Source organism: Nothobranchius furzeri, chromosome 2, assembly GCF_043380555.1.
Source record: "Nothobranchius furzeri strain GRZ-AD chromosome 2, NfurGRZ-RIMD1, whole genome shotgun sequence".
NCBI classification, from domain to species: Eukaryota; Metazoa; Chordata; class Actinopteri; order Cyprinodontiformes; family Nothobranchiidae; genus Nothobranchius; species Nothobranchius furzeri.
In genome coordinates this window covers 2,030,002-2,055,670 of record NC_091742.1, presented here as the reverse complement: position 1 = coordinate 2,055,670, position 25,669 = coordinate 2,030,002, and the positions used below count along the sequence as shown (strand labels likewise).

General features: G+C 41.5%; 1 protein-coding gene across 1 annotated transcript; it reads left to right on the top strand.

The window, feature by feature from the left end:
- Positions 1-9,078: 9,078 nt before the first annotated feature.
- LOC107377518 (transforming growth factor beta-3 proprotein) lies at positions 9,079-21,080 on the top strand. Its single transcript, XM_015947165.3, has 7 exons — positions 9,079-9,876; positions 16,022-16,182; positions 18,673-18,802; positions 18,882-18,989; positions 19,105-19,270; positions 19,371-19,524; positions 19,608-21,080. Exons 1-7 carry the CDS (start codon positions 9,531-9,533, stop codon positions 19,764-19,766), a joined length of 1,224 nt encoding a protein of 407 aa, XP_015802651.3. The 5' UTR covers positions 9,079-9,530; the 3' UTR covers positions 19,767-21,080.
- Positions 21,081-25,669: the final 4,589 nt, after the last annotated feature.

The window sequence follows — 25,669 nt, the reverse complement described above, 5'->3', positions numbered from 1 at the left end:
CAGAGAATGCTCTTTTTCTGGTTGGATCATCTGAACCATTGGTCCGCATAACTGTCAATGATTCTGGCAAACCACTTACGCAAGGTTGTCGTTGTACGATCTCGTTGCTGGGTAGTTCTCACTTCCTGCCCATGAGGAAAGCAAAACCGTCGGAGCTGGTTTTCTGCATGACGGGTAAGCTAAAGTTCGGCATGCTATTTGGAGAAATTCATTTCAGATCCCTGCTAGAAGAAGGCCGGCAGCTACGTGTAAACAGAGGGTGCACAAAGATAATTGGGCGTTCATTTTTCACAACGTGAAGAGGGCGGTTCTTTCCTGAAATTCAAAAACATCCTGCGCCATAAGTTCAACGTAGAACCAGAGGTCCAGTAGATCCCCTTTAAACAAGAACTTGGCCTTGAAATGTCACATCAAACATACAACCCGTGATTTATTCACTACAGTGAGACAGAACATTAACCCGGTTACCGTTTAATAGTCCCCATAAGGACTGAACTTCAGACACAACAAGACGGGGTGACAAACGGCTCCACATGATCTCACTTGAAGTCATTGTCTAGCCGACATATTTTCTTTACCAAGTTTTCATGCTTTGACATTACTGATGACTAACGCAGATGTTGGGCCAATCAGATGATGGAGTTATACAGCCATGCCATACACACATCACTGCCTCCTCTGCGGTGGCTTTTAGGGGTCTCCTGTTAGCGATTTCACTCTGCTACATCTCCTCGGATGACTCATCGACTAGTAACCCTCAGACCAGGCAAGATTTCACTTTGCTGACTCGTCAGTGTGCTGTTGTAGGGAAATCTGACAGGAAGGGGTATTTGGAATGAGTCAGACTCTGCCCAGTCTTTAACTCTGTGTGTGTGTGTGTGTGTGTGTGTGTGTGTGTGTGTGTGTGTGTGTGTGTGTGTGTGTGTCCTGTTATTTCAGTAAAAGTGTTCTTTTTAGAAGTAAAAGCTTGTTTTTTGGGTTAATATTAGATTATTTGTAGCTCTAGAGTAACATTCAGGGTGAGGCATCCAGCTGTGACAGCTACAGCGAGAGGCCAGAAAAGTTTGCGTCCGTGATCCGACTCCACAGCTGCAGTAGCTCGTCTGACACACACCTTTAGAAGTTCTCTCCTGCTACCAGCATGTGTTTTTGTTTTCATCCGCCGTCTGCAGCTACATTCTTTCAGCGTGCGTCGATCCAGACGGAGAGATTGCCGGAGAGTGACTCACTAAAACCTGACCCAGCAGTGAGGTCATCACTGGTGGACGCTTGGAGTAGAGAGCTAAGGCTGACAATAATGATGATGATGTCTGGGATTCCGTCTAGGAATTCCCAATGGGGTTGGTTACTATAATGTGTGTGTGTGTGTGTGTGTGTGTGTGTGTGTGTGTGTGTGTGTGTGTGTGTGTGTGTGTGTGTGTGTGTGTGTGTGTGTGTGTTGACTTGTGGAAGAAATTTTAAATGGAGTTTGCCCGACATTTTCCTCCTCTCTTCTTTTGGAAAGGATCCTTGTGATGATGCATGCTGGCTCCTAGAGATGACAACATCTCTCCTCATAAGATGACTGAAATAAATTTAGAAACTTATCAACTGTGAAATGATATTTCAATGTTTATTCTTAATGTAGGACCTTTTTTTTAGTTTACAGCTGGTGATGTACATCTGCTGTTGATGTTTTAAGAAATGAAGAAAAAAACCTAAATAATTTTCATAGTTTAAGTTCATATTTGACTTAATTGTACTTTCCTTTGGCTAACAGGAAATATGTAATAGTGATATATTATATTTTTCTTTAGTGTATCCTGGGGTAAAACATGATAAGAGAGGCTGGCACTGAACAGGCAACCTTCTGGTTTGTGATCAACAGCTCTTCTAGGCCACCGCTAGGGTAAAAATAACATTTAATTCCTACATCAAACTTCCCGATAGACGTGTGTGCATAAACCAACAATATTGCTGCAAATGTTAAAACATTAAAAAGGTTGGATAAAAAAACTGATTATTGTGGCTGTTATATTCAGGTGTTAATGTATAATTTTATTAATGGCGCATCATAGGGTCAATTTTTTATTAATAAACAATATTGTGTAATTCTAACTCATATTATTTTCAAATGTTTTAATTTCAAATCACAATCCTTCAAGTTTTAAATCTGCTGAAGTATAAAAGAACCATTTATTTTTATTTATGCCCCCCCCCACCCCCACCCCACCCACACACACACACACACCTTTATTTCCAAATTCAGGTGGGGTTTTTTTTCAATCCACTGTTCTTTGTTGTTTCTTTCCTCCGTTTGCTTTTACGTTACTCTCTCAGAACATGCTTATACTAAATTACTTTTTATAAACCGATCCAAATCAAACAGTAAAGGCAGATATTACCTGTTATGCAGCATCACCTGCTGGACTAATGGAGAACTGCCAAAAAAATAAATAAATAATCTGATTAAATTAGATAAACCACGAAACACTGAATTTAATCTGAAAGGTTGGGTTTTTTCACAATGAATTAATCTTATAATAAAAAATTAATATTTGGGGTTTGTTGGAACATCAAAAACAATCATTTTAATGTAAAACGTGAGCTTCCTAATGAAAAACAGCCGTGGCGGTGTCCGACTATGTTGTCCAATCGTTTCCTGATCATCTGGAGGAGCAGCAGCAGTTTGCATGAAGGAGTGTGGGAAAGCAGCTGAGAAAAAACCAAAAACCTTCAGCCTAAAATAGCTCCACAATGACCATGAAGACATCTCATCCCTGCTCTTTTTGGACCAGATAAACCATCATTTTAGCTCAGTTTAGGTTTGGATCGCTCACTCAAAGACAAACACTTGTGAATGAAGACGTCTTGGCAAGCCAGAGCTCACCAGTGTGGCACGCGTGGAAACCAAACATGTTTACCTGCTGAAACAGCTGAAGGAAACGCCAGAGACCTTTAGATGCCAAAACTTTCACCTTTATGGAAGAGGATTATGGCCACTGAAAAGAAAAAAAGACAAGAGAATCCTGACTTATTTCTCAGAATTATTAAAGTCAGAAAAAAGTCAGAATTCTCTTTATTCAGTGGCCCTAATCTTCTTCTGTAGACTTGATTACTTTATATACATGAAAAGGTATTATTTTATCACAGGAATACAAAGAATAAACATAATCTGAAGTTAATTAATGCTTGAAACGTTTATATTTTATACAAGGTGATGAATTGTCACTTTCTCATAGAAAATGTATTAATACATTTCTTTACCTGCAGCGAAACAGAAAATAAAGTCTGCATAAAATACATGTGCACTTGGTTTTCTGGGTATAAAGTTTATAATTTCAATAAAAGCATTCCTGATATGTAAATACTTTGGGGGGAAAACATTATTAAAATGTCAGATTTTAGGCTGAAAGTTTAAATACAAACAACTCAAGGGCCTAAAAACAAATGATTGTGCAACGAGGGGAAATCTGCTCTTAATGTGAAAATTTTTCACCTGAACCAAAAAGGATCGGTTCAGATTTGTGAAGAATCTTGGTTCGAAAACTCCAAAACCAAAGGACTAAAATGTTTTGATGCAATGTATTTATGCACTTTGTGACCACACAGACTGACTGCCCCATAAGGACCGATGTACATTTATATTTTCAGGTGGGGAGTTTAAACTTAGAGGTACATTTCAAAAATATTCTCTGGAAAACTGGAACATCTTGCAAAACTTCTTATATTGTTCACTCATTTCATAAAGTAAGTCTTACATTTTGAATAGATTCCTCACACAAAGTGCAAAACTCAAATTTCACCGTCTCAGGAAATCATAAAATTGCATTAAAGTAATTTTAAAAGTATTTCAAACTGAAACTTCAAGTTTCTGAAAACTATATGATCCATCGTATCTCAACTCTTGGTCTGGCTGATGGTCCACTGCAGCGTGGAGGCCATCAGCCAGTGGCTCTGTTCAGGTGTAGTGGTTTGATATTCAGGTCACCTTCATTGTTGGGTCTGGTGTGTTATCATCTTCACAATGTTCCATAGATTATTGGAGGGTTCAGGTCAGGCCAGTTTGCTGTCCAATCAGGCCCAGTAACACCGTTTGGTACCTTTGGCAACATGTGCCGGCTGGAGCTCGGACGGAGCCTCAGGAGACCAGGACCCTGGGGGAAACCTCTGGACAGGATGGCTCAGATGTCCCGAGCAAAAGCATCTTAATAAAACCCTTCAGCAGAAAGAAGCATGACGTGCTTCAGCATGTCCCAGTAGATGTCTTAATTAAATATGGACTCCAGAAAACACAGTGGACCAACACCAGCGGAGAGCATGGCATCCCAGATCATTGTGGAGACTTACTCTGGACTTTAAGCAACATCTGAGCATCTTCACTTTTCCTCCAGACTCTGAGGCTTGAATTTCAAATCATAAGATAATTTTGCTCCCATCTGAAGAGAGGGCTTTGGACCAGAGCATCATTCCAGGGCTCTCATTTACCAAACATGGCGTAGAATCCTTACTAAAACCGTACTTAAGCTCAGCAAAATAAATGTACTTACGCCAAGCAGGTTTGTGATCCATCAAACATGGAGAACGCACAGCTGCACGCAATCTCCGCTTCATAAATCAGAAACTATCTAGAAAGTTTCTCAGCTACATTTTAGTCACATCCCGCCCTCACCACGCCCACTAACTGCCATAAATAGTCAATGCAAAGTGCCTTGTGGATCTCATGCATATACATAAGCCGGCTGTTGCAGCGCTCCACCAATGACATGGTGACCGTAGATCAAGGCAGATCAAGGAAGCGCAATTTCACAGAAGCAGAAGTTGAGGCACCTGTGGGTGAGGTGGAGAAATGAAAGGAAGTGCTTTTGCAAAACAAATAAGAGAAAATCCACGGAGTGGCACAGCGTTGCTGAAGCCGTCAATGCTGAGTTCTTCAGAGAGATCTGTGCAGATATAAAAGAATGCTCCCATCAGGATTCAATCCCCAGACTCCCAGGTGAATGTCACGCGTGCTAACCAGTCATCCAAACGGAGATCTCCCCTGTACAAGAAGCCAGGGTGCATGATCAATCAGGTCACAGTGACAGGACACGCACTGTCACAGACGCATGACATTCTGTCTCAGTCTGTCCCCCTGCTGATATTCTGCATTACGTATTCTGCGCTTCAGGCTGTGTGTGTGTGTGTGTGTGTGTGTGTGTGTGTGTGTGTGTGTGTGTGTGTGTGTGTGTGTGTGCGTGTGCACGCACGTGTGTGTGTACGCACGCGTGTGTGCGTATGGGGGGTCTTGTTCTGTGTGAAAACGAAGCAGTACAAGTGATAATGCTGCAGGATTTCATAGTTGTATCTTCTCAGCAGCAGCACTGTAGGTGCTCTCCATGTCCAACATGTGCGTAAGCCAGGTCCTTAGTCAACTTAAAATTGCGCACATTTTTCCACTAAGTTTTCTTTCACAAATCCCAAAGTTTGCGTGGAAAGTTGCTTACGCAGTTTTCCGACCCCGTTTTGTGCGTAAGCAAGCTTGATAAATGAGGCCCCTGGTCTTTTTCCCCTCCTGTGACATCCATAGCCTATGTGAAGGAGGCATAGTGGCTCTTGATGCTCCAACTATTCAGTCTGCTTCTTGTGAAGCTCCCACAAATCCTAGATTGGATTTAGCTCAAAAATCCATTCAGAGCTGCAGTTCTCCCAGTTGCTGGAGCAACTCGCATCTCTTCCTTGTGGACGGTGTCTTCTGGACATTCGCCAGGTCCGCAGTCTTCTCCATGTAGCCTACACTGAGACCATGCAGAGGTTCAGGAAACCTCTGCAGATGTTTGAGTTAATTAGCCGATTAAGTTGTGACATCATGAGTTTCACTATATTCTAATTTGCATTTAAGCCATCAGCATCCACACCAGCTAGCATGCATTGGTGGGCCCCATATGGATATATGGGCAAACCTTATGGGTGCCAATGGGGTTTGTCTGTGGTTTCCACGGTGGCCCCACATGGATTTTAACAAGCCCAAGTTTAAGTCAACCCATCTGGATCCTTTTGTAAACCAATGTGGGTCTGTTAAAATCTATGTGGGCAAACCCCTGTTGAGTTTTAATTTATGGACTAAGTGACGAAAAATCCTTAACATTTTCATGATGTTCTAATTTTTATAAGATGTTCTTTACTTCTTATCAAAGTAGACAGGTGCAATTGATTGCCACTAGAGGGCGCACAATCCGGAACACAGCAGCACTGGTAAATGGAGAATTTGAAGAAACTGAAAATCTGTGGGATTAACACATAAAAGCTTTTTATAACATCTTTAAAACATCAGAAAATCAGACTTGAAGTTCAAAAAGGAATGTCAGTTTAAAATGATTAAAAACACAATATAGTCATTAGTTTATTTTTTTTTCTCCCCCTTCCCACTTTACTGGTGTCAAGTCAGCCTCCAATTCCAGCATTGCAGTCAAGCCAGCCTCCAGTTTGTTTGCTGTTCCCCGTCTATTCAAGTGATTATGGGAATGGATGCAGAAACCGGATTTCAAAATAAAATTCAACTTCGAGTGAATTATCAGATATTTTAAGAACATAATAACACATAATTTGGGCTTGTTCACTATTAGCACCCTGTCAATATCAAGACAATCTTATTTTGGATTTCAAAGTAAAAGCCCTGTGAATTTTCATTTTTAAACTACTCTTTCAATGACTTCAGAATGCTCCTCAAAGCAAAAGTCATATTTCCAAAGAGTAGTTGCATTTTGTATCAACACTATCAAACCACAGCAATTTGAAATTGCCCATATTTCACAGACTCTTTTAACGATTTCAAAATGCTCTTAAATGGAAAATTGCTGTTTCCACAGGGTAATTCCACTTTAGATCAACAGTATACAACCCCACCGTGATACTGTATCAATATAAATTCATTCTGAAGTTGCCTTCCAAAATAAAGGCATTTCAAATTGTCCACAATTGACCTACCTTTAACGATTTCAAAATGCTCTAAAATGGAAAATTGCTGTTTCCACAGGGCAATTCCACTTTAGATCAACAGTATACAACCCCACAGTGACACCATATCAATATCAAGTCATTCTGATGTTGCCTTCCAAAATAAAGGCCTTTCAAATAGTCCATATACGACCAAACTTTCAGTGATTTCAAAATGATCTAAAATGGAAAATTGCTGTTTCCACAGGGTAATTCCACTTTAGATCAATAGTATACAACCCCACATTGATACTGTATCAATATCAAGTTATTCTGATTTTGCTTTCAAAAATAAAAGCCCTTTTCAAACTGTCCATAATTGACCTACCTTTAACAATTTCAAAATGCTCTAAAATGGAAAGTTGCTGCTTCCACAGGGTAATTCTACTTCAGATCAACAGTATACAACCCCACAGTGATACCATATCAATATCAAGTCATTCTGATTTTGCTTTCAAATATAAAAGCATTTTCAAAGTGCCCACATCAGACTTATTCCTGGAACAGTTTCAAAATGCTCTAAAAGATTAATTTCTGTTTTCAAAGGGTAATTCCACCTTAGAATTATTCTGAAATGTTTTTTTCATTCTTTCTGTTACTCACATGTATGTTTTGATCTGCATTGGTGTTAGTTTGAATGACATCTCCAAGGCCCTTCAATTTATAACAGTCTTGTATTGTTTTTTCTTTTTACTTTGTCAGGTGTTCACCACATTTAAAACCCAAAAAAGACAATAAGTAACTTTAAAATTAGTACAGAGTTGGAGAATAAACTCAGGCGTGGTGTCTTTTGTCTTATGCAGTCAGAGAGATTATTGAATGTTTGGGTGGCTGTATTTTCCTCTGTGGTGGGTTACGATGAGCACCCACCACCCCAGAATCCCTGGGACTCTGTGGTGGTGCTAATGTAGGCCCCCATCCAGATGGGCATTTGTGGCTTCCAGGGGTGCCTACTTGGGTCAGCGGGGGACCTGGCCACACGAGAGAGTACTTTGCCTTCACTTCCCTCCCCTCCTCATCCCCACTCTATCACACCGCCACACATGCAGGGCTTTGGCGTACAGTTGTTTCACTGAGGTGGGTGTGAGACATTCCTGCTGTGTCCCTTTCCGACCACCTGTACCTCAATTTTATTCCACAATGTATACATCATCACTTGTGCTGGGCATGCTGAATGGCGTACAAGGGATGGACTGTGTTTTCAACCTCTCCCAAGTTGTCGGTGCCCACGTCTCAATTTTAAATACATGTAGATGATAATGTTTCTCGGCAGGGGCCGTGCTGACACCAATATTTATTATCTACTGTTACTTATACTTATAGGTTGTGGCTGTGATACTTGCTGTTGTGTACTGTGTTATATCATTGCTTGTTTTCTGTGTTTTATTTTTGAAATCGTTAAAGGTAGGTCAATTATGGACAATTTGAAAGGGCTTTTATTTTTGAAAACAAAATCAGAATAACTTGATATTGATATGGTATCACTGTGGGGTTGTATACTGTTGATCTAAAGTGGAATTACCCTGTGGAAACAGCAATTTTCCATTTTAGAGCCTTTTGAAATCACTGAAAGTTTGGTCGTATATGGGCAATTTAAAAAGGCCTTTATTTTGGAAGGCAACATCAGAATGACTTGATATTGATATGGTATCACTTTGGGGTTGTATACTGTTGATCTAAAGTGGAAGTACCCTGTGGAAACAGCAATTTTCCATTTTAGAGCATTTTAAAATCGTTAAAAGAGTCGGTCAAATGTGGACAACTTCAAATTGCTGTAGTTTGATTGTGTTGATACAAAATGCAACTACTCTTTGGAAATATGACTTTTGCTTTGAAGAGCATTCTGAAGTAATTGAAAGAGTAGTTCAAAAATGAAAATTCACAGGGCTTTTACTTTGAAATCCAAAATAAGATGGCCTTGATATTGACAGGGTGCTAATAGTGAACAAGCCTAAATTATTTGTTATTATGTTCTTAAAATATCTGATAATTCACTCGAAGCTGAATTTTATTTTGAAATCCGGTTTCCACATCCATTCCCGTAATCGCTTGAATAGACGGGAAAGAGAAAACAAACTTGAGGCTGGCTTGACTGCAATGCTGGAATTGGAGGCTGACTTGACACCGGTCCCACTTTAATAGGGACTGGTTATTATTCCCATTCTGTTGTCCAGTGGGCCCTGAGTAATTCGGCTGCAGTCCCTCCTCCATCAAACGTCAGGAAGCCTATAAAACTCACACGAGGCCATATCTGCGGCTCAGAGCCGCTTTGACGTCGGTAACGTGACAGGCTGCGGTCTGTCTACTCAGAGATAATCAAGAGACTCTGATGCCACAGAGGAGAGGAGACCATGCCGAGCAGCGGGACGACTTAAGAATGAGACACTTTTTCCTCTCTGCAGAAATATGACGTTTATAAACTCGGGAGATCTTGTTTTAAGACTTTAAATTGAGAGATCTTTGATGGGAGGGCGCACATTTGGATTTCCAGTGAAACCAAGAAAGACTGGAGTTGGTTATTAATCTTTAAGACGCATCTTTAGTATTTGCCTCCAGAGTCAAATGCGTGCAGAGAGATGCATCTGGGTAAGGCTTTGCTAGTTGTCCTCCTCGTCAACTGCGCTACTTTGAGCTCACCTCTGTCCACTTGCGCCACCGTGGATCTCGACCATGTGAAGAGGAAGCGGGTCGAGGCGATACGAGGTCAGATTCTGAGCAAACTGCGGCTGACGAGCCCCCCGCACTCCCTGGGACCGAACAAAGTCCCGTATCAGATCCAGGCGCTGTACAACAGCACGAAGGAGCTACTGGAGCAGCTGGGGAGGGATCGGAAGCAGAGCTGCGGCCAGGGCAACACAGAGACGGAATATTATGCCAAGGAGGTGTATAAATTCAGCATGATGTACGGACCACCGGAAAACAGTAAGTTATGTCCTTTTAAAGCAGGCAACTGTGAACTTAGGCTTTTCAGCGTCTCCAAATGCGTAATTACGCACCGGAGCGCTTTTATGTGCCAAGCTGGGAATATTTTCTAACCGATGCCCAAGCATGTCACTAGAATAAAAACAATTCTGTCTTGTAATAGTGGCCAAACAATGTAAATCTTTATTTAACCAAATACTGACATCAAATTATTATAAAACCAAATATACACTAAGAGAATAAAAAGTAAACAAAACTCACACCAACAAGAAACACGAGTGTAATTTATAATGGTAAATGGCCTGTATTTGATATAGCACCTTCTAGAGTCCTGGAACCCCCCAAGGCGCTTCACAATACAGTCATTCACACACACACGCGCACACACACGCGCACACACACACACACACACACACACACACACACACACAATGTAATGTTAAAACCTGCCAGCTGAGCCTTCTGATTGGCTCTCCAACCTGCTTTAAAGACTCAACCTGTGTTCCAGGAAGGTCAGTCCCCCTTTTACTACTACCCTCTCCTCTCCCCTCCTGATTTTCTTTTATTTTCCCCCTCCCCTCTTTTATGGATCATGTTCCACTTTCCAGATGTTCCCATTTCCTTTCCAGTCAGGCCTAAATGAGAGGGACATCTGCCCAGGCGGATCGGGATGCCTTTAGGCAAAGAAAGTAGGAAAAGTTAACAGGAGGAGCTGGATGATAGCTGGGACCTCCTCGTTAACAAGGAGACATGGATCTCCTTAGCCAACCTCCTCTCAGGGGGGGCTTTAAAGATGCTCAAATCAAAGTCAGAGCATGTTTTTGACGGATGATGTCACATCTTATGTTGTTTCTCCATTATAAAATCCTAAACAGGAAGTGGAAAAACCTTGGGGACATGTGTCAATATTTGAAAATGATTCAAGCAGCATGTGGTTTTATTGAAAAGGACAAGTGTGTGTGTGTGTGTGTGTGTGTGTGTGTGTGTGTGTGTGTGTGTGTGTGTGTGTGTGTGTGTCCAGACTACTGCGTCATCATCTCTTTGAAATCAACAGGTGTTTCCCAAAAGCTGAGCTTCCCTCAGCACCGTTCTGTTTTGGACAAAGATGACGACCTGGTGCTAATTTAGAAAATGAGCCGGAGGCAAAAGAATATGCAAGACATATTTGTCCCCCCCCCCCCCCCCCCCCCCCAAACATGTCAAGGATTTATTTTAATATAATCACCTCTGATTGGATGAGAAGCAGAAACGAGGACAAATAAAAGTAAATCTGTTGTGTGAATACCTAAAGTAAACAGTTATATTTCGTTTTTTTCTCAACCAAACCCCCAAAACCCTATTTCAGGTGCGATTTGGCCTCCCTCCACCTGTGTAAACACCATAAAGTGGATTCATTGTACATTTTTTACGACATTCTTTTCCCTCAGGTCAGTCTGGGACATCTCTGGTCCAGTGTCTGTACCCGCCTTTGTGCTGCGTGTACAATGTGGTTTTGAATCAGCTTCTTAAAAACATTCCTGCAGCTTTTTTGGTAAGAAGTCACCTCGGAGGCTATAATGGTCAGTCTAAAAGTGTTTTTACATCACAGGACTTGTTAGGAGCTCAGATGCAACCTGATCTCAGATCAGTGCAGCTTTGTGGAGCTGCTGCAGAAAATAAATGCTCTGTTATTAAATCAGATATTGATGAAAAAATATATAGTTGTCTGGAGGTCAGAGATTCCATCATCATTCATGTATAAAGCACATTCTTACACTTATCATGCCCAAAGTGCTTTACATGATGCAATTAAAATCAAATAACCTTTTTACCATTTTGTTAAAAATAAGTAAAATAAAATAAAAAGATAAAAAAATAGTAAAATCTAAGAAAATATAAAACCCATCTCATACCCAGACAATAGCAGTAGAGACAATAAAATACAGAGAATAAAACAAGACTCACCCCAACTCCTGCAGAAAACCAAACAAAAAAATGGGTCTTTAATCTACTCTTAAAAACATCCAGTGATGGAGCCTGCCTAACCACCAGCGGGAGACCATTCCATAATTTGGGTCTCAGGAATGAAAAAGTCCGCTCACCTCTGGTGACCCGATTTACCTTTGGAACTTTCAAAAGGTCCATTGTATTAGAATCTAAGTGGCCGTGATGGATCGTTCTGGGCTAGAGCATTACACAGATGTTGGTGCAGTTCCCAGCAGTGATTTAAAAACAAAAACAAGAACCTAAAATAAATAAATAAAACAAATAGGAGCCAATGCAGGGATGACAGTACAGGAGTGATATATTCCCTTCTTCTGGCCCCCCTCAGAAACCTAGTGACTGAACTTTGGACCATTTGTAGTCTGGATATTGAAGCTTGATTCATTCCAGCATAGAGAGAATTACAACAATCCAGATGAGAAATTATAAATGCATATATCACCGTTTCTAAATGGTCACATGACAGTGACGTTTAAGCCTGCAATACGAAGCAGGTGAATAAAGCAGGATCTAACTGAACTTTTGTAAATTCTCCATGAAAATTAAATCAAATGTTGATTTTGGAAAAGAAATTAAAGTTAATGAGTTAATCTCAATGACATTAATAAAAAATGTTGTGCTTTCAGGCTTGATTCATAGGTGAGGGTGTCCATTACCGGAACTTCAGGGTAAATGCAGCGATGGGAAACTGACCGAAGATCAGAAGGCCCGGTTCTCTTAGCCGTCATCGTTGTGAGTCATGTCATCGACTGGAGCAAGACACGCAAAACGCGGCAAAAACACCAACAACTTGTGTTTTCCTAAATGCCGTATGCATTTCCTAGAAAGTTGGCGTCATATCCAACAGAGTTAAAAAGCATTCCCGCCCACCAACTGCCCCAGGCCATTTACCAGGGGCCTACCCCTGATCAGGTACTCAGGAGCTCTCCTGAAAATGGCCGTTCAGTCGGCCCAGTCAAGTGCAGACACGTGCATGTTAGGAGGTTTCTGTAACTTTACCCTGAAGTTCTGGTAATGGAAACACACATATTTAGTTTAAAACATTTAGCTGTGAAATTTTGGTCAACTTAGATATCAGAATGGTTACAATCCAACTATATGATTTTTTTAACTAAATGAAACTAAATTAAACTAAACTAAATGAAACTAAATGAACTTGTGACACTTTAATTTTAAGCAAAAAGGTTTATTATTATTATTATTATTAATTTTTGCACTAATAATTTTAGGCTTTAGTTTGAGGCATTTTGTTTAGTTTGGTATATTTTTATCCAAAATAGTTCAAGCTAGAGCTGCTACTGTCTCTAAATCAAGGGTGCCAAATCCTGGTCCTGGAGGGCCGGTGTCCTGCATGTTTTAGTTTGAATTCTGTTTCAACACACCTGATTTCAATCAGCAGCTAATTAACAGGCTTCTGCAGAGCCTGATGAGCTGCTGCACAGGTGATTCAACCACTGAATCAAGTCTGTTGGAGCAGAAAAACCACAAAACCTGCTGGATACCGGCCCTCCAGGACCAGGATTGGGCACCCTTGCGTCTAAATCATTCGATGTTGCAAAGTTAGATTGATAAATTGTGTTTTCATGTTTATCACAAATTCTTACATGCTAAAGAGTATGAGCCACTATCGTTTAACTGTTTCAATAGCAAAAACGGAATATTTAACAAATTAAAAACGATGTTTTTTTGTCTTGATGGGTTTTAATGGCCAAAAGACTGAACACACAGAAAAGGGCTTCCAGAATAAACTGGAAATGGCTAGAAAGGATAATAAAGGTTAAAGAAATAAAACTAAAAGAGCAGCAGTAATTTCAGGCTGCATTCCATCCAGAATCAGTTCAGCTTAGTTTTACAGGACAAACCAGCATGCACAGTTGCAGGAATGGGATGCGGCCTTTGTTAATGCATAGTAAATCTGTTCTCATGGGCATTAAAAAGAGCAGGTTTGTTACCGTTTGCTATTCTTGAAATACGATCGGTCAAGAAGTTCAACATGCAGACTGAACATGCAAATAGTCTTCTACTCCCATTTTATTCATTAGATACCGATAAAATAAACGGAGAAACACTCAGATCAGAAAAAGCCACTCAGATCTGTCATTGTGATCTTAGTATTCATGGACGCAACCATCTTTGCTCGCAACGGGGAGGACTGTTGTTGGTTTAGCATCCACAAAACAGCAGAGAATGTCTCAGCTAGTAGAAGCTAATGTTAGCATTAGCAACTCTATTGCTAGTCTGCTGTTATTAGTAGAGTCAAAGTCAAAGTTGTTTTATTGTCAATTCTACCACATGTGCAAGACATACAGAGAAATGAAACTGAGTTTCAGTACACACAATTCAGAGATCAGACATACATGGGCAAGACACATGACAAGAATTGGTGACTGCAGTCATTCGCAACACGAGTCGCGCTACCTTAATAGATGAAAAGGGAATTACATGAGGATAAGTTGGGGGAGGGAAAAAGAGGCATACCAGAGTTACTCCCGACAGGGCGTAGGTGTACTATGCAAAAAAACACCTCAAACAGATAAGCACGAACTTACACATTCACAACATGAGACTCCGATAGGGAGGCGGGGGGGTGGGGGGTGGGGGGGCAGCAGCCATTTGTAGCGCTCAGCCAGCTGTATCCACAGGAGGGAGAGAGATCTTGGGAGGAGCGCAGAGCACATTTGAGTTTCCACAGCATCTGTCTGCATTCCTTCCTTCGTGGGGGTTGTTATTAGCAGCTTCAAGGCTGCCTTGGCGTCAGATTAGGATAACAAGACTGTGTTTGGGTCAGGCAAAGATAATGTTCCCCTCTGCCTTCAGTCTGTAATTGGTCATTCCAGTCCTTCAGTGAAGCCAATTCGGGTTATTAAACATCTCCACACCGTCCGGTGACCCTCTCCGAGATGACATCCATCTAAGACATTGTCCAGCTTACGATTCACCTCGAGTAACGTCCCAGTCTGTGAGGTCTCCTCCCGGTCGATGCTGTCCATGGGTGCGGGTCGCCCTCCAATCGCTCCCGTCTTCCCAATTTTCCGGAAAACCTGATATCCTCCCACTCCAATCAGAAGAAATCCAGTGACCATCAGGCCAAATATCCACATATCTTCGACGTCCTCAATGGACAGCTGAGAGAGACATATGATCTTCCCCTCCTTCCAGGAATCGAGCATATATCCCGCTGCGTGCGTCTCATGAGGGCAAGTGGGAGCCCCCTCCTCCGTTCTCATCGTAGAAAAAATCTTATCAATCGCGTTGAATGACCAATTAATTAAATCCATTCTAAAAAATATGGATTTCCAGAAGAAATGCAGAGAAGCGCTCTGTAGGCAGACAGGACAAAAGAGCCTTGGGAAAAAAGATATGGGAGCAAAAGCAGAAGCGTCTGTACTCTGTGATTGCCAGGAGAGAAAAAAAGTCGATAAAACAGTTATGTTGCAAAGCAAACCGTCAGAGGTAGAGTGGTGTTGTTGTTAGCCAATCAGAGGAGAGATGTCCAAATATCAGTAAATAATGAGTACGACTCCAAATCCTGCCGTTTTCTGCTTCTTCTTCTCCGACTAACTTCTACTTCCTGAACCAGGAGCGCCAGCGCTTATTGTCCCCACACAGCTCAGTGGCCTAGTGGTAGAGTGTCCGCCCTGAGACTGGGAGATCAGGGTTCGATTCCTGGTCGGGTCATACCAAAGACTTTGAAAAAATGTGACCCAATGCCTCCCTGCTTGACACTCAGCATTAAGGGGCTGGATTGGGGGGTTAAACCACCAAATGGTTCCCGAACGCGGCTGTGTCTGCAGCTCACCGCTCCCCCAGGGGATGGGTCAAATCCGGAGAACAAATTTCACACACACATCAGTGTGTGTGACAACTAATGGGATTTTAACTTGACTTTAACTTTAACAGATCAGCTAACAAAGCATCCATTTATACTAGAAACCACAGGAAATGTATAGAAAAAAAACTAGTGAACTTGGTCTTTAAAAGGCCTGCCAGTTTCATTCAAATCTGTTTCCTGACATGTTTTGCCGACAGACAAGGTTGACCTAATGACAAAAGGTCGCCATCAAACTCAAAGGTATCAAATCCTACAGATCATATTTGATGTTTGTTTATTTTCCATGACACTCCATGCTAAGTAGGTTCTCTCTGTTTTCCCCAACTCCAGACGACCTGTTCTACTGTCCTAAAGGCAGCTCCAAGATTTTCCGCTTCAATGTCTCTGCCATGGAGAGAAACTCCACCAACCTCTTCAGAGCGGAGTTCCGAGCCCTGAAAATCCCAAACTCCAGTTCCAAAAGGAGTGAACAGCGGATTGAGCTCTACCAGGTGCGTAAAGGTACCGTTTCCTTGTCCTTCTGCCCATTTCATCCATTTCCATTAAATAAGTTACCCCATATTCAGTTAGAAGCTCTTTTAGCGATGAGGCCAAAAGAAACAACTTTAGGTCACATGGTGAAAAGAAGGCGAGACGCAATAAATGTATCCGTTCCATTAGGACTGGGATGAATTAGAGCAAAAAACTGGGGGAAAGTATTTTCTGTTGCTGAATAATGATTTAAAAATCTTTTTGTCTCAGATCACACAAACTGTCTGAGCTGTGGTTAGCACGGACAGCGTTTTCCAGAAGTCTTGGATTTCATATTAGTCCTATTTTAGGCCAGATTAAAGTACTTCCAGACCACATCAGAATGCTTTTTGACAGTCTTCAATTGTGAATTGGAACATGAATAATATCATTTCAACACTCGGTCAGTAAATTCTGATGGTATTGATTCTCTTCTAAAAATACTCAAAGATTATGCAACAGCAATGAGGCGCAACATCGGTCTGTCTGCTTGAGTCGTTTAAGGTCTGGAAGTCCTGAAAGTGAATAAACATGAGCCGCTCCATTAGCTGCTATGATGTTGGAGTCGGCACAACATTAGAATAGTCACACCTTTTAGTCGCAGTTCAGGGAGAAGATCAACGGTGCCAAATGCAGAAGTTCAGAGTGGTCCAAGTAAATGTTGTTTTATTTTAAATAAGCAAAGGAACAAAACAGAAGCACTGAACCTAATCCAGATGATGGCACGACAAGTACAGAGCTGGTTCAACAAAAATAAAGCGAAGTTGGCTGTAAACAAAATCACCTTGTTTGTATCTAAAAGCAGAAAGCAGGTGTGCTGATTAACTAATGAGGACCAGGTGTGTGGTGCAAGCAGAAGTCAAACTGACTCACATAAAAAAAAAAACAGGAAGTAAAGTGAACTCAACAAACACAAAAGAAAATGGCCATTTCTCAGTACCCAAGCATGCTATAGTACGTTCTTGTGCACTTTTCAAGAACGCTCTTGGCAACTACAGCAGAAAGTCCATTCCACCGAGTACTGGAGAATGAGCAACAAGCGCTGTTTTTTTATGGTTGAAAATCGGGGGGGGGGGGGGGGGGGTCGAATTTGTCCCTTAAATAACAAAATAACACATTTTATTTGTATAATATTTGGTCCACCTTAAATCAAAATTGATAGAATAGAATTGATTGCCTTTATTGTCATTGTCAACAAAATTAAAAAGTAGCGCTATCTCATATGGTGCATAAAAGTGATAAAAACAAGTAATAAAATTAAATGAATAAATAAAACATATACCACATACACACTCACAATCACATCCTCATTACATTGTTGCACAACACCTTGGGGCAGCAGTAGCTCAGGTGGTAGAGCGGGTTGCCTCATGATCGGAGGGTCATGGGTTCGATTCCAGCTCCCGCCAGGGGTATCCTGCTGTTGTGTCCTTGGACAAGACACTTCACCCAACTTGCCTGTGTTAGTGGTGGTCAGAGGGGCAGATGGCGCCAAATAGCAGCCTCGCCTCTGTCAGACCTCCCCAGGGCGGCTGTGGCTACAAGTAGCTTACCATCACTAGCAGTGTGTGAATGTGAGAGTGTGTGAAAGTGTCTTTGGGTGTCTAGAAAAGTGCTATATAAGTTCAATGCATTATTATTATTATTATTATAACACCTGATATTACACAGTTTAGAGGGATATTAACCAAAATCATACCAAATACCAGTTTACCAGTGTTAAATGTAGAAAAACTTCTCTTTTTCATCAAGACAGAGATATTTAAGGCTGATTTTATTTTGATTGTGGGTTAGTAATTAGCATTTTGCGATACTACTAAGGGTAGAAAAAAAGAAACAAATATATACAGCTACTTGTACAAGTTACACACAACTTTATATTTAATTATTTAGACCTAATTACATGTATATCGATATAAAATCACTACAATTATGAGCTTTCTTCTCTGTAATTTTCCATTTGGTGGATAATGGTTTGAGACGCAATGCATCATGGGATACTTTACCGGCCCAAGTCTGCAGAAGGATGCGTTGATGCATCCTCCATACAATGGGCGGAGAATTTTGAGCAAACTTGCCATGATGCTTGGATTGAAACAGCACTTGGGCTGACAACGCTTCACTAGTATGTGAGTACACAAGCCCAGACAAGAACGCATATTAAAAAACAGCCAATACATTTTTGATTTTTCATCAGACTCCATGCAGTTGAGCTGTTTAACACCTTAAAAAAGATAGGAACATCAATTTATATAGCCTTATGCTAGTCAGACTAAACTAATAACTGATGAAAATAATCAAAATGACAACGGGTGTATACAAAGCATTAGTTTTCACTTTGGGTTACAAATATGTTAAAAGTTTCTTTATTTGTCAAACAGACTTTTCTGCATGTCTGCCACAGAAATAAAGAATTATATAAAATTACCATAAGACATTAAAGCTTTCAACTGTCTCTGGTTATTTTGCAGATTTTGAGGCCAAATGAACACGTTAGGAAACAGCGCTATATTGGAGCAAAGGTCGTTTTGACCAGAAGTTCTCCAGAATGGGTCTCCTTCGACGTAACTGAAACGGTGCGAGAATGGCTGATAAACAGAGGTACACATCATTCGCATAATAAATACAAACCCATTCATTAAGAGAACATCAGATCTTTTCTATAATTGTTTGTCTTTAGGATCTAATCTGGGTTTGGAGATCAGTGTCCACTGTCCCTGCCACACCTTCGGTCCAAATGGTGACATCATTGACAATGAAAACGAAGCGCTGGAGGTGAAATTTAAAGGTGAGCTTTGATGATCATTTTTATCTCATCTCATCATCTTATGCCATTAAACTGTGAATTAAACCATAACTGGATGAAAGTAAAAGGTGTCATTGATGAATCATTGTTGTTGAAGGTGTTGATGGAGAAGAGGAGTACAGTCGCTTGGACCTGGATCACCTGAAGAAGAGCAAGGAGCAGTATCTTCCTCACCTCATCCTGATGATGATCCCACCTCACCGCCTGGAAACTCAGTCATCACGCCGACGGAAAAGAGCGCTGGACACAAACTACTGCTTCTCGTAAGGAATGAATTAAACTAATACTCGTGAACACAAACCTGATTAGGTTTGCTAAATATTTGGAGGTTTTTTACATGACATTCATGTGTCCTGGTCACAGAAACATAGAGGAGAGCTGCTGCGTTCGTCGTCTCCACATAGATTTCCGACGGGATTTGGACTGGAAGTGGATCCATGAGCCAAGTGGGTATGATGCCAACTACTGCTCGGGGCCATGCCCTTACCTGAGGAGCTCAGACATGACACATAGCTCGGTAAGGAGGACTTCAAACTCAGAGGACAGTAAAGAAAAGATACTGCTGTAAACTTTGTTAACCTCTATTTTGTTTTTCAACAGCTGCTGAGTCTTTACAACACTCTGAATCCATCTGCCTCAGCCTCCCCATGCTGCGTTCCCCAGGACCTGGAACCCCTCACGATACTCTATTACTCTGGACGAACTCCAAAAGTGGAGCAGCTCTCCAACATGATTGTCAAGTCCTGTAAATGTAGCTGAGAGGACACACAAACGACAGGTTGTAACGCATGTCTTCACTGACTCAGCCTATGTGTGATGTTTCTAGACTCTGAGCCCTGATGATGACAAGAACTGACCATGTGGCCACACTGACAACACTCTGGAGGGAAACATGCTTTTATAAGACAGATTTTTTTCCTTAAAAATGTAGACATTCTTCTTTGGCCTACTATCTTCTTGTATTTCCCTAGTCAGGTCTGAATAAAAAGTATTTTTTAACGCAAACCAAACTTAAACACACCTAAAATGCGAAATGAAAAAAAAAATAGATTAAATATATATCTAAGCTGATGTACATCTAGTGCCAGCGTTCCCAGAGAACAGCTGAGTGTGATGAAGGATGTAGGAAAATGCCTCTTAAATGAATGAAATGCTTCATAAAGTTACAGTTACAGCCTCCTTGGTGACGTCACCTCTGGGACAGTTGGCTGATTGGTTGTGTTGGTTTGTTGATGCTTTCAACAGATTTTAATAATTAATTCTTAAACAAGCCAGCGATGTGTCCACTGTTCATTTTATGTTGTAACCAAAAGAATAACAATACAAATTGGGGGCTTATCCAGGATTTGAATCAGGTTTCTAATTGATACAATGTTCTGGCTTGTTGGACTACAATGTTTGATTTAAATTGAACACATTATTGAGTGGCTACACCACCTCTGCAGTGTCAATCGTGATATTCTAAATTTTGACTCTAGCCAGTGTTTTAACATTGTGTGAAAATTTCTCAAGAGTCATAAATACAGAAAATGCTCTCCTGAATGGTCAGAATTCCTCCAAGTTGCATGATTTTTTTCTTGAAAATTCCCTAAGTTCCTGTCTTTCCAAACTGTGGGCATTATCTTCAAACACATAAGGAGAATGGGCAGACTCGCTGCCGTAGCCGAAACCATAGCTGTGGTCAGAGGGAAGGAGAGCTGACACAGAATGCCTGTTGGATTTGCAATGGAAAGTCAATGAACTAAGACGTCGAGCCAAGCTTTTCTTTTTCTGGCCAGGCAGCAGCAATGGCCTTTTCCCTGCATCTACTTGGGCGGATGGACAGAAAGGAGAAGAGGGGAACTTGTCTGCCATTCACTGGATGTTCTTAGTCCTAATAGGTTTTTCTTTTTTTCTTTTGGACAATAAATAATTTACTGGAAGAGAATAAGTGTTACGAACCTCATTTTTATCATGGGATTTCTTTACATTAATAGCAGATTTTGTCTATTATGTAACTTGTCGTAATACGACGTAAAGTGATTGTTTCACTCCCAGGGAAGAGAATCGCCATCATAAAGAAAATCAGTATTAGTCTGGGTTGCATTTTTTTATCATTTAAAATAATTTGAAATGTTTATATACGTAGTATTTCAACCTTGTATGTGATCAAGTATGTGTCTGCACTCTAAGAACTGAAAGATTGAATTTACTTGACCAAGCTGTCTGCGTGAGATCGATAGGCGGATTGGTGCTGCGTCTGCAGTGATGCGGGCGTTGTACCGGTCTGTCGTGGTGAAGAGAGAGCTGAGCTGGAAGGTGAAGCTCTCGACTGACCAGTTGATCTACGTTCCTACCCTCACCTATGGTCATGAGCTTTGGATAGTGTCCGATTGAACAAGATCGCGGATACACGTGGCCGAAATGAGTTTTCTCCACAGGATGTCTAGGCTCTCCCTTAGAGATGGGGGAGAAGCTCGATCATCCAGGAGGGGCTAGGAGTAGATCCGCTGCTCCTCCACATCGAGAGGAGTCAGTTGGGGTGGCTTGGGTATCTGGTCAGGATGCCTCCGGGATGCCTCCCTGGTGAGGTTTTCCAGGCACGTCCAACTGGGAGGTCTACGTCTCTCGGCTGGCCAGGGAACGCCTTGGGATTCCCCGGAAGAGCTGGCCCAAGTAGCTGGGGTAAGGGAAGTCTGGGCATCCCAGCTTAGGCTGATGCCCCCACGACCCGACTCCGGATAAGCAGCTGAAGATGGATGGATGGATGGAAAATACGTCAACTGGTTCCACTAAATCTAATTGCTTAAATGTAAAGAGTAAAAGGTATTTAGTTTTAACGTAACAACCATTACATTTATGTAACTGTATTCAAACAGTGATGGAATATAACAAAGTACTTCATCACTGTACTTAAATAGCCAGAAATCTAGAGAAACTGCTGCAGTAGCAAACACATTTATCTCTGTGTGAAGGAACTTTTTAGTGTCTAAAATAATTTAAAGCCGTACCATTTTCACCTTTTATCTCAACTTTACTTTGATTTAAACTCACCGCTTGCACTTCACACCTGTCATCCTTAAAAGAAGGCTCAAGTAATGCTTGATGATCCCAAAACACGACGGTGTTTCGTTCCCCTGTGCTCTGTCTTTTTGGGTTTTGATGCAATTTCTTTTACAGCCCAAGTGGAACAAAAACAGCATGAGAAGAGGAAAAAGTCATAGCAGGACAGTGGCTCGATGGGAAGTTAGACCTCATTTCTGAGGTCTGGTTGACATTCGCCCTGTGAAGAGTAATGAATAGACAATGATCCGGACACAAATTTGTGTTTGTCAAGACTTTATGATCATGACTGATTAATAAATAAGACAAAACTGTATGAGCTTTCTTTGAAGCCACAAAAGTCCCTTTAAAAACTAATCAAACATATGAGATCTGTGAAAGCGCTCAACACCAGATTAATGTATCCACCGGTTCTGTCTGCCATATTCAAACGCCATTTTCTCATAAGTAAGAAAAACATGAATTTTTCTTACTTGAATCTCACCAACCACACCTGTTTCCTGCAAGCACAGATGTTTCCTTTTTTATTTCTTCTTCTACTGGAGTAATAAATTCAAGTGCTCTTTCTCTGAGATTGATGCTTAACAACTTTCCCAGGCAAAAAGCCATAACTCTTACTTTCAGGGCATATTAACATGCAACCTCTCATTATTTTCTTATATTTCACACAAATGGTGAGTATAAATCATATAAAAACCTGCGTTTCACATTTGTTACCACTTAATTTATATTGCTTTCACTTGCGGGGCTTCAAAATTTTTAAATAACTGCAGAAGTTAAACTTTTTGGGGTTTTTGAGTTACTTTAATCCTGACTGTTTGAATAGGGATGATGTTAGTAGTTTTCAGACTTTAGACATTGTTTGCACTGAAATAAGCAAGGAATGCACAATGCACCAATGACATTGTACACCTTCTGTTGTCCTCGATAATGGGTGGCAACAGTCACACAGATTTGGGGTGAAGTTAAGTCGAGCTAATACGAAATGACAAGTAGCCAGAGAGAATTCCCTTTCACTTGGTGCCCATCATTGCTCCCTGTCACGATCAGTCAGAGATGAACCGTGATGGAAACACAAAGACCTGAGGGCATGATCGGGTCCGAACAGCTCTAATGGCTTTGCAGACAGCCCCGTGCTTACTGAGTTGTGTCCCATGCATGATTGACTTCTAAGGCCTCAGCAAAAGCAGGAGAAGCTGCTCTTTTCGGGATTTGACTGTAAAACTGAGAAGTTGATACACTACGTCTGTTTCTCTTGAATCATTTCCCCGTGACTGTGTTGTAACAGGAGCAGGATGGAGGGGTAGGAGCATCTGAGGCCTCCTCCAACCATCTTGGCTTGTGTCATCCTATTCATACAAGGAGTCATTTTCGGCCATATAGCGGTGAACTGCACTGTTCGGCTCAATCAAACGGTGGCAAGCTCACAACGACAGAGAAGCGATGAGCTCATCTGTTCTCAGACGGTTTGTGTTTATGCAAACTAGCAGTTCCCTTCACTATTTTATTAAATTTCCAGATTCATGCAGGTCATATTTAGAGGTTCCCTTTGCCTTTTTCAACTAAGTAAAGATGTAGATCCGGCTGATTTTGCCTTCAAGACTTCGATAAGAGAAACATTCTTGTTCTTTTCTGAGTCAAGCCCCCAAACCTCCAATAAACCCACTTCCTGCTCTGAGCTACTGGTTGAGCAACCTGTAATCTGATTTGGGGTTCGGGGTCCACTTCTAGGTCCAAGTCTGACTTTCTCAGAACTTCTGCTCTTCCAAGACTCCGGCGGTGATGAATTGCATGACACGTAAATGCACAGAGGTTTGGAAAACTCGGTCTTTCGCTATTCCCTGAACAGATTAGCAGATGTGGAGACAAAAAGAAAAAAAAAGCGGTGGATGAGAGGCAGAGACACAAGTTTTTGTGTGCGTGCATGTGTGTGCATGTGTGTGTGTGTGTGTGGGGGGGGGGGCAGGGGGGGGCTGTTGATGCAATAAAATCATCAGGTCACATCTGAGCAGTTCTCTTGCCCCAGGGTGGAAAGAGTTGTGTAATTCAGCAGTGAGAGTAACACACACACACACACACACACACACACACACACACACACACACACACACACACACACACACACACACACACCCACACACACACACACACACACACACACACACACACACACACACACAAGTCAAGCCAGCAGCTATGATTACTGGAAAAGAGTGAAAGGGTGAACAAATATGTAAACACGTATCAACTTCATAGACCTTCATGGCTAAACAAATGAACGGGAGGTCTGGATCAAACTACAGTGTTACATGTCAGCAGAGTGTGTGTTTTGGGGACAGTAGTCCAATAATAGAAGGACGGTATGTGTGTGTGTGTGTGCGTGCGTGCGTGCGTGCGTGCGTGCGTGTGTGTGTGTGTGTGTGTGTGTGTGTGTGTGTGTGTGTGTGTGTGTGTGTGTGCGTGTAGGAGCAAAAGGAGGGAAAAAAGAGCCTGTGTGAGAAAATGAGGCAGTCGCTGTAGGATTATAATTTGCACACCCCGTAAAAGTCGACACAACTTTAGGCTAAATTTACTTTGGCAGGAAGAAGGAGCTAAGATTTCAAACATTAAACGTTTTTAGTTTAGATGTCAAAAAGACACGTTCAAATTATTTTAAAATGTAAATGTTGCAGTTAAGATGACAGCAGCGTCTCTATGAAGTGTGATTCCTGCAGCAGCGTGCTTGGAGATCATCCTGGTCCTCAGCAGCACATACGTGATGAGATCACAGGGACAAAAAAAACTGTGTCTGATAAGCCCTTATTTGTTGCTCCATTTCTACTTCCTGTCTCTTATTTTATTCTCACACAGGCTCTTTTGTGAATTCAGGCTCTTTGAGAAAAGTTTCAAACTTTTTAAAATCTTTAAGACAAGTTTTTTTTATCGCACTGTAAAAAAATGTCAAATTAGAAAATGAACAACCAGAATATTTGATTTTCGGAAGGTTGATCTATTTATTGACTACTGTTTGTATAAACATAAAAAAACATTTTACTTGGTAAATATACACTGTAAAATCTGGTTAGTTAATCTTAAGCCTGCCGCACACGAGAGCAAACTGCTGAGCAAACGGTCATTCAAGGTTGTTTGCTCACTCTGGGTGCCTGATTTTCTCTGAGTTTCCCGCTGAGGTGAATATCTGACTGGTTTGATATTTTCCACCTCACGGAGGGTAAAAACTCGCCGTGTGCGCACTACGTGAGCTGCTGGCTGAGCTGAAATATTCTAGTGGCCAATCGAAGCGTTCTCTGACCCAAAGATGGCAGCCCCCTGTCTGCATGTCCAAAAATAAACAAGGCGGAGACAGAGCTGGAAACAGAGGAAATGCCTCTACTTTTTTCTGTTGATGAGGCGTCGCCGCCACTGTCATTTCAAGGTTAGGAAGGTATAGGTACGGTGGCTGGAAGGAAGGGCCAGGCAAGGAGTTTATGCCCATCTACCCCAAGAGATGCACCTGGAAGACCCAGAATCCTTCCGATAGTACATCCGCCTGGATCCTGAATCCTTCGAGAGGGTAGTGGAAACAGTGGGCCCATCAATCTGCATGGTACCTGATCTTTATTTTTCTGACATGCAGACAG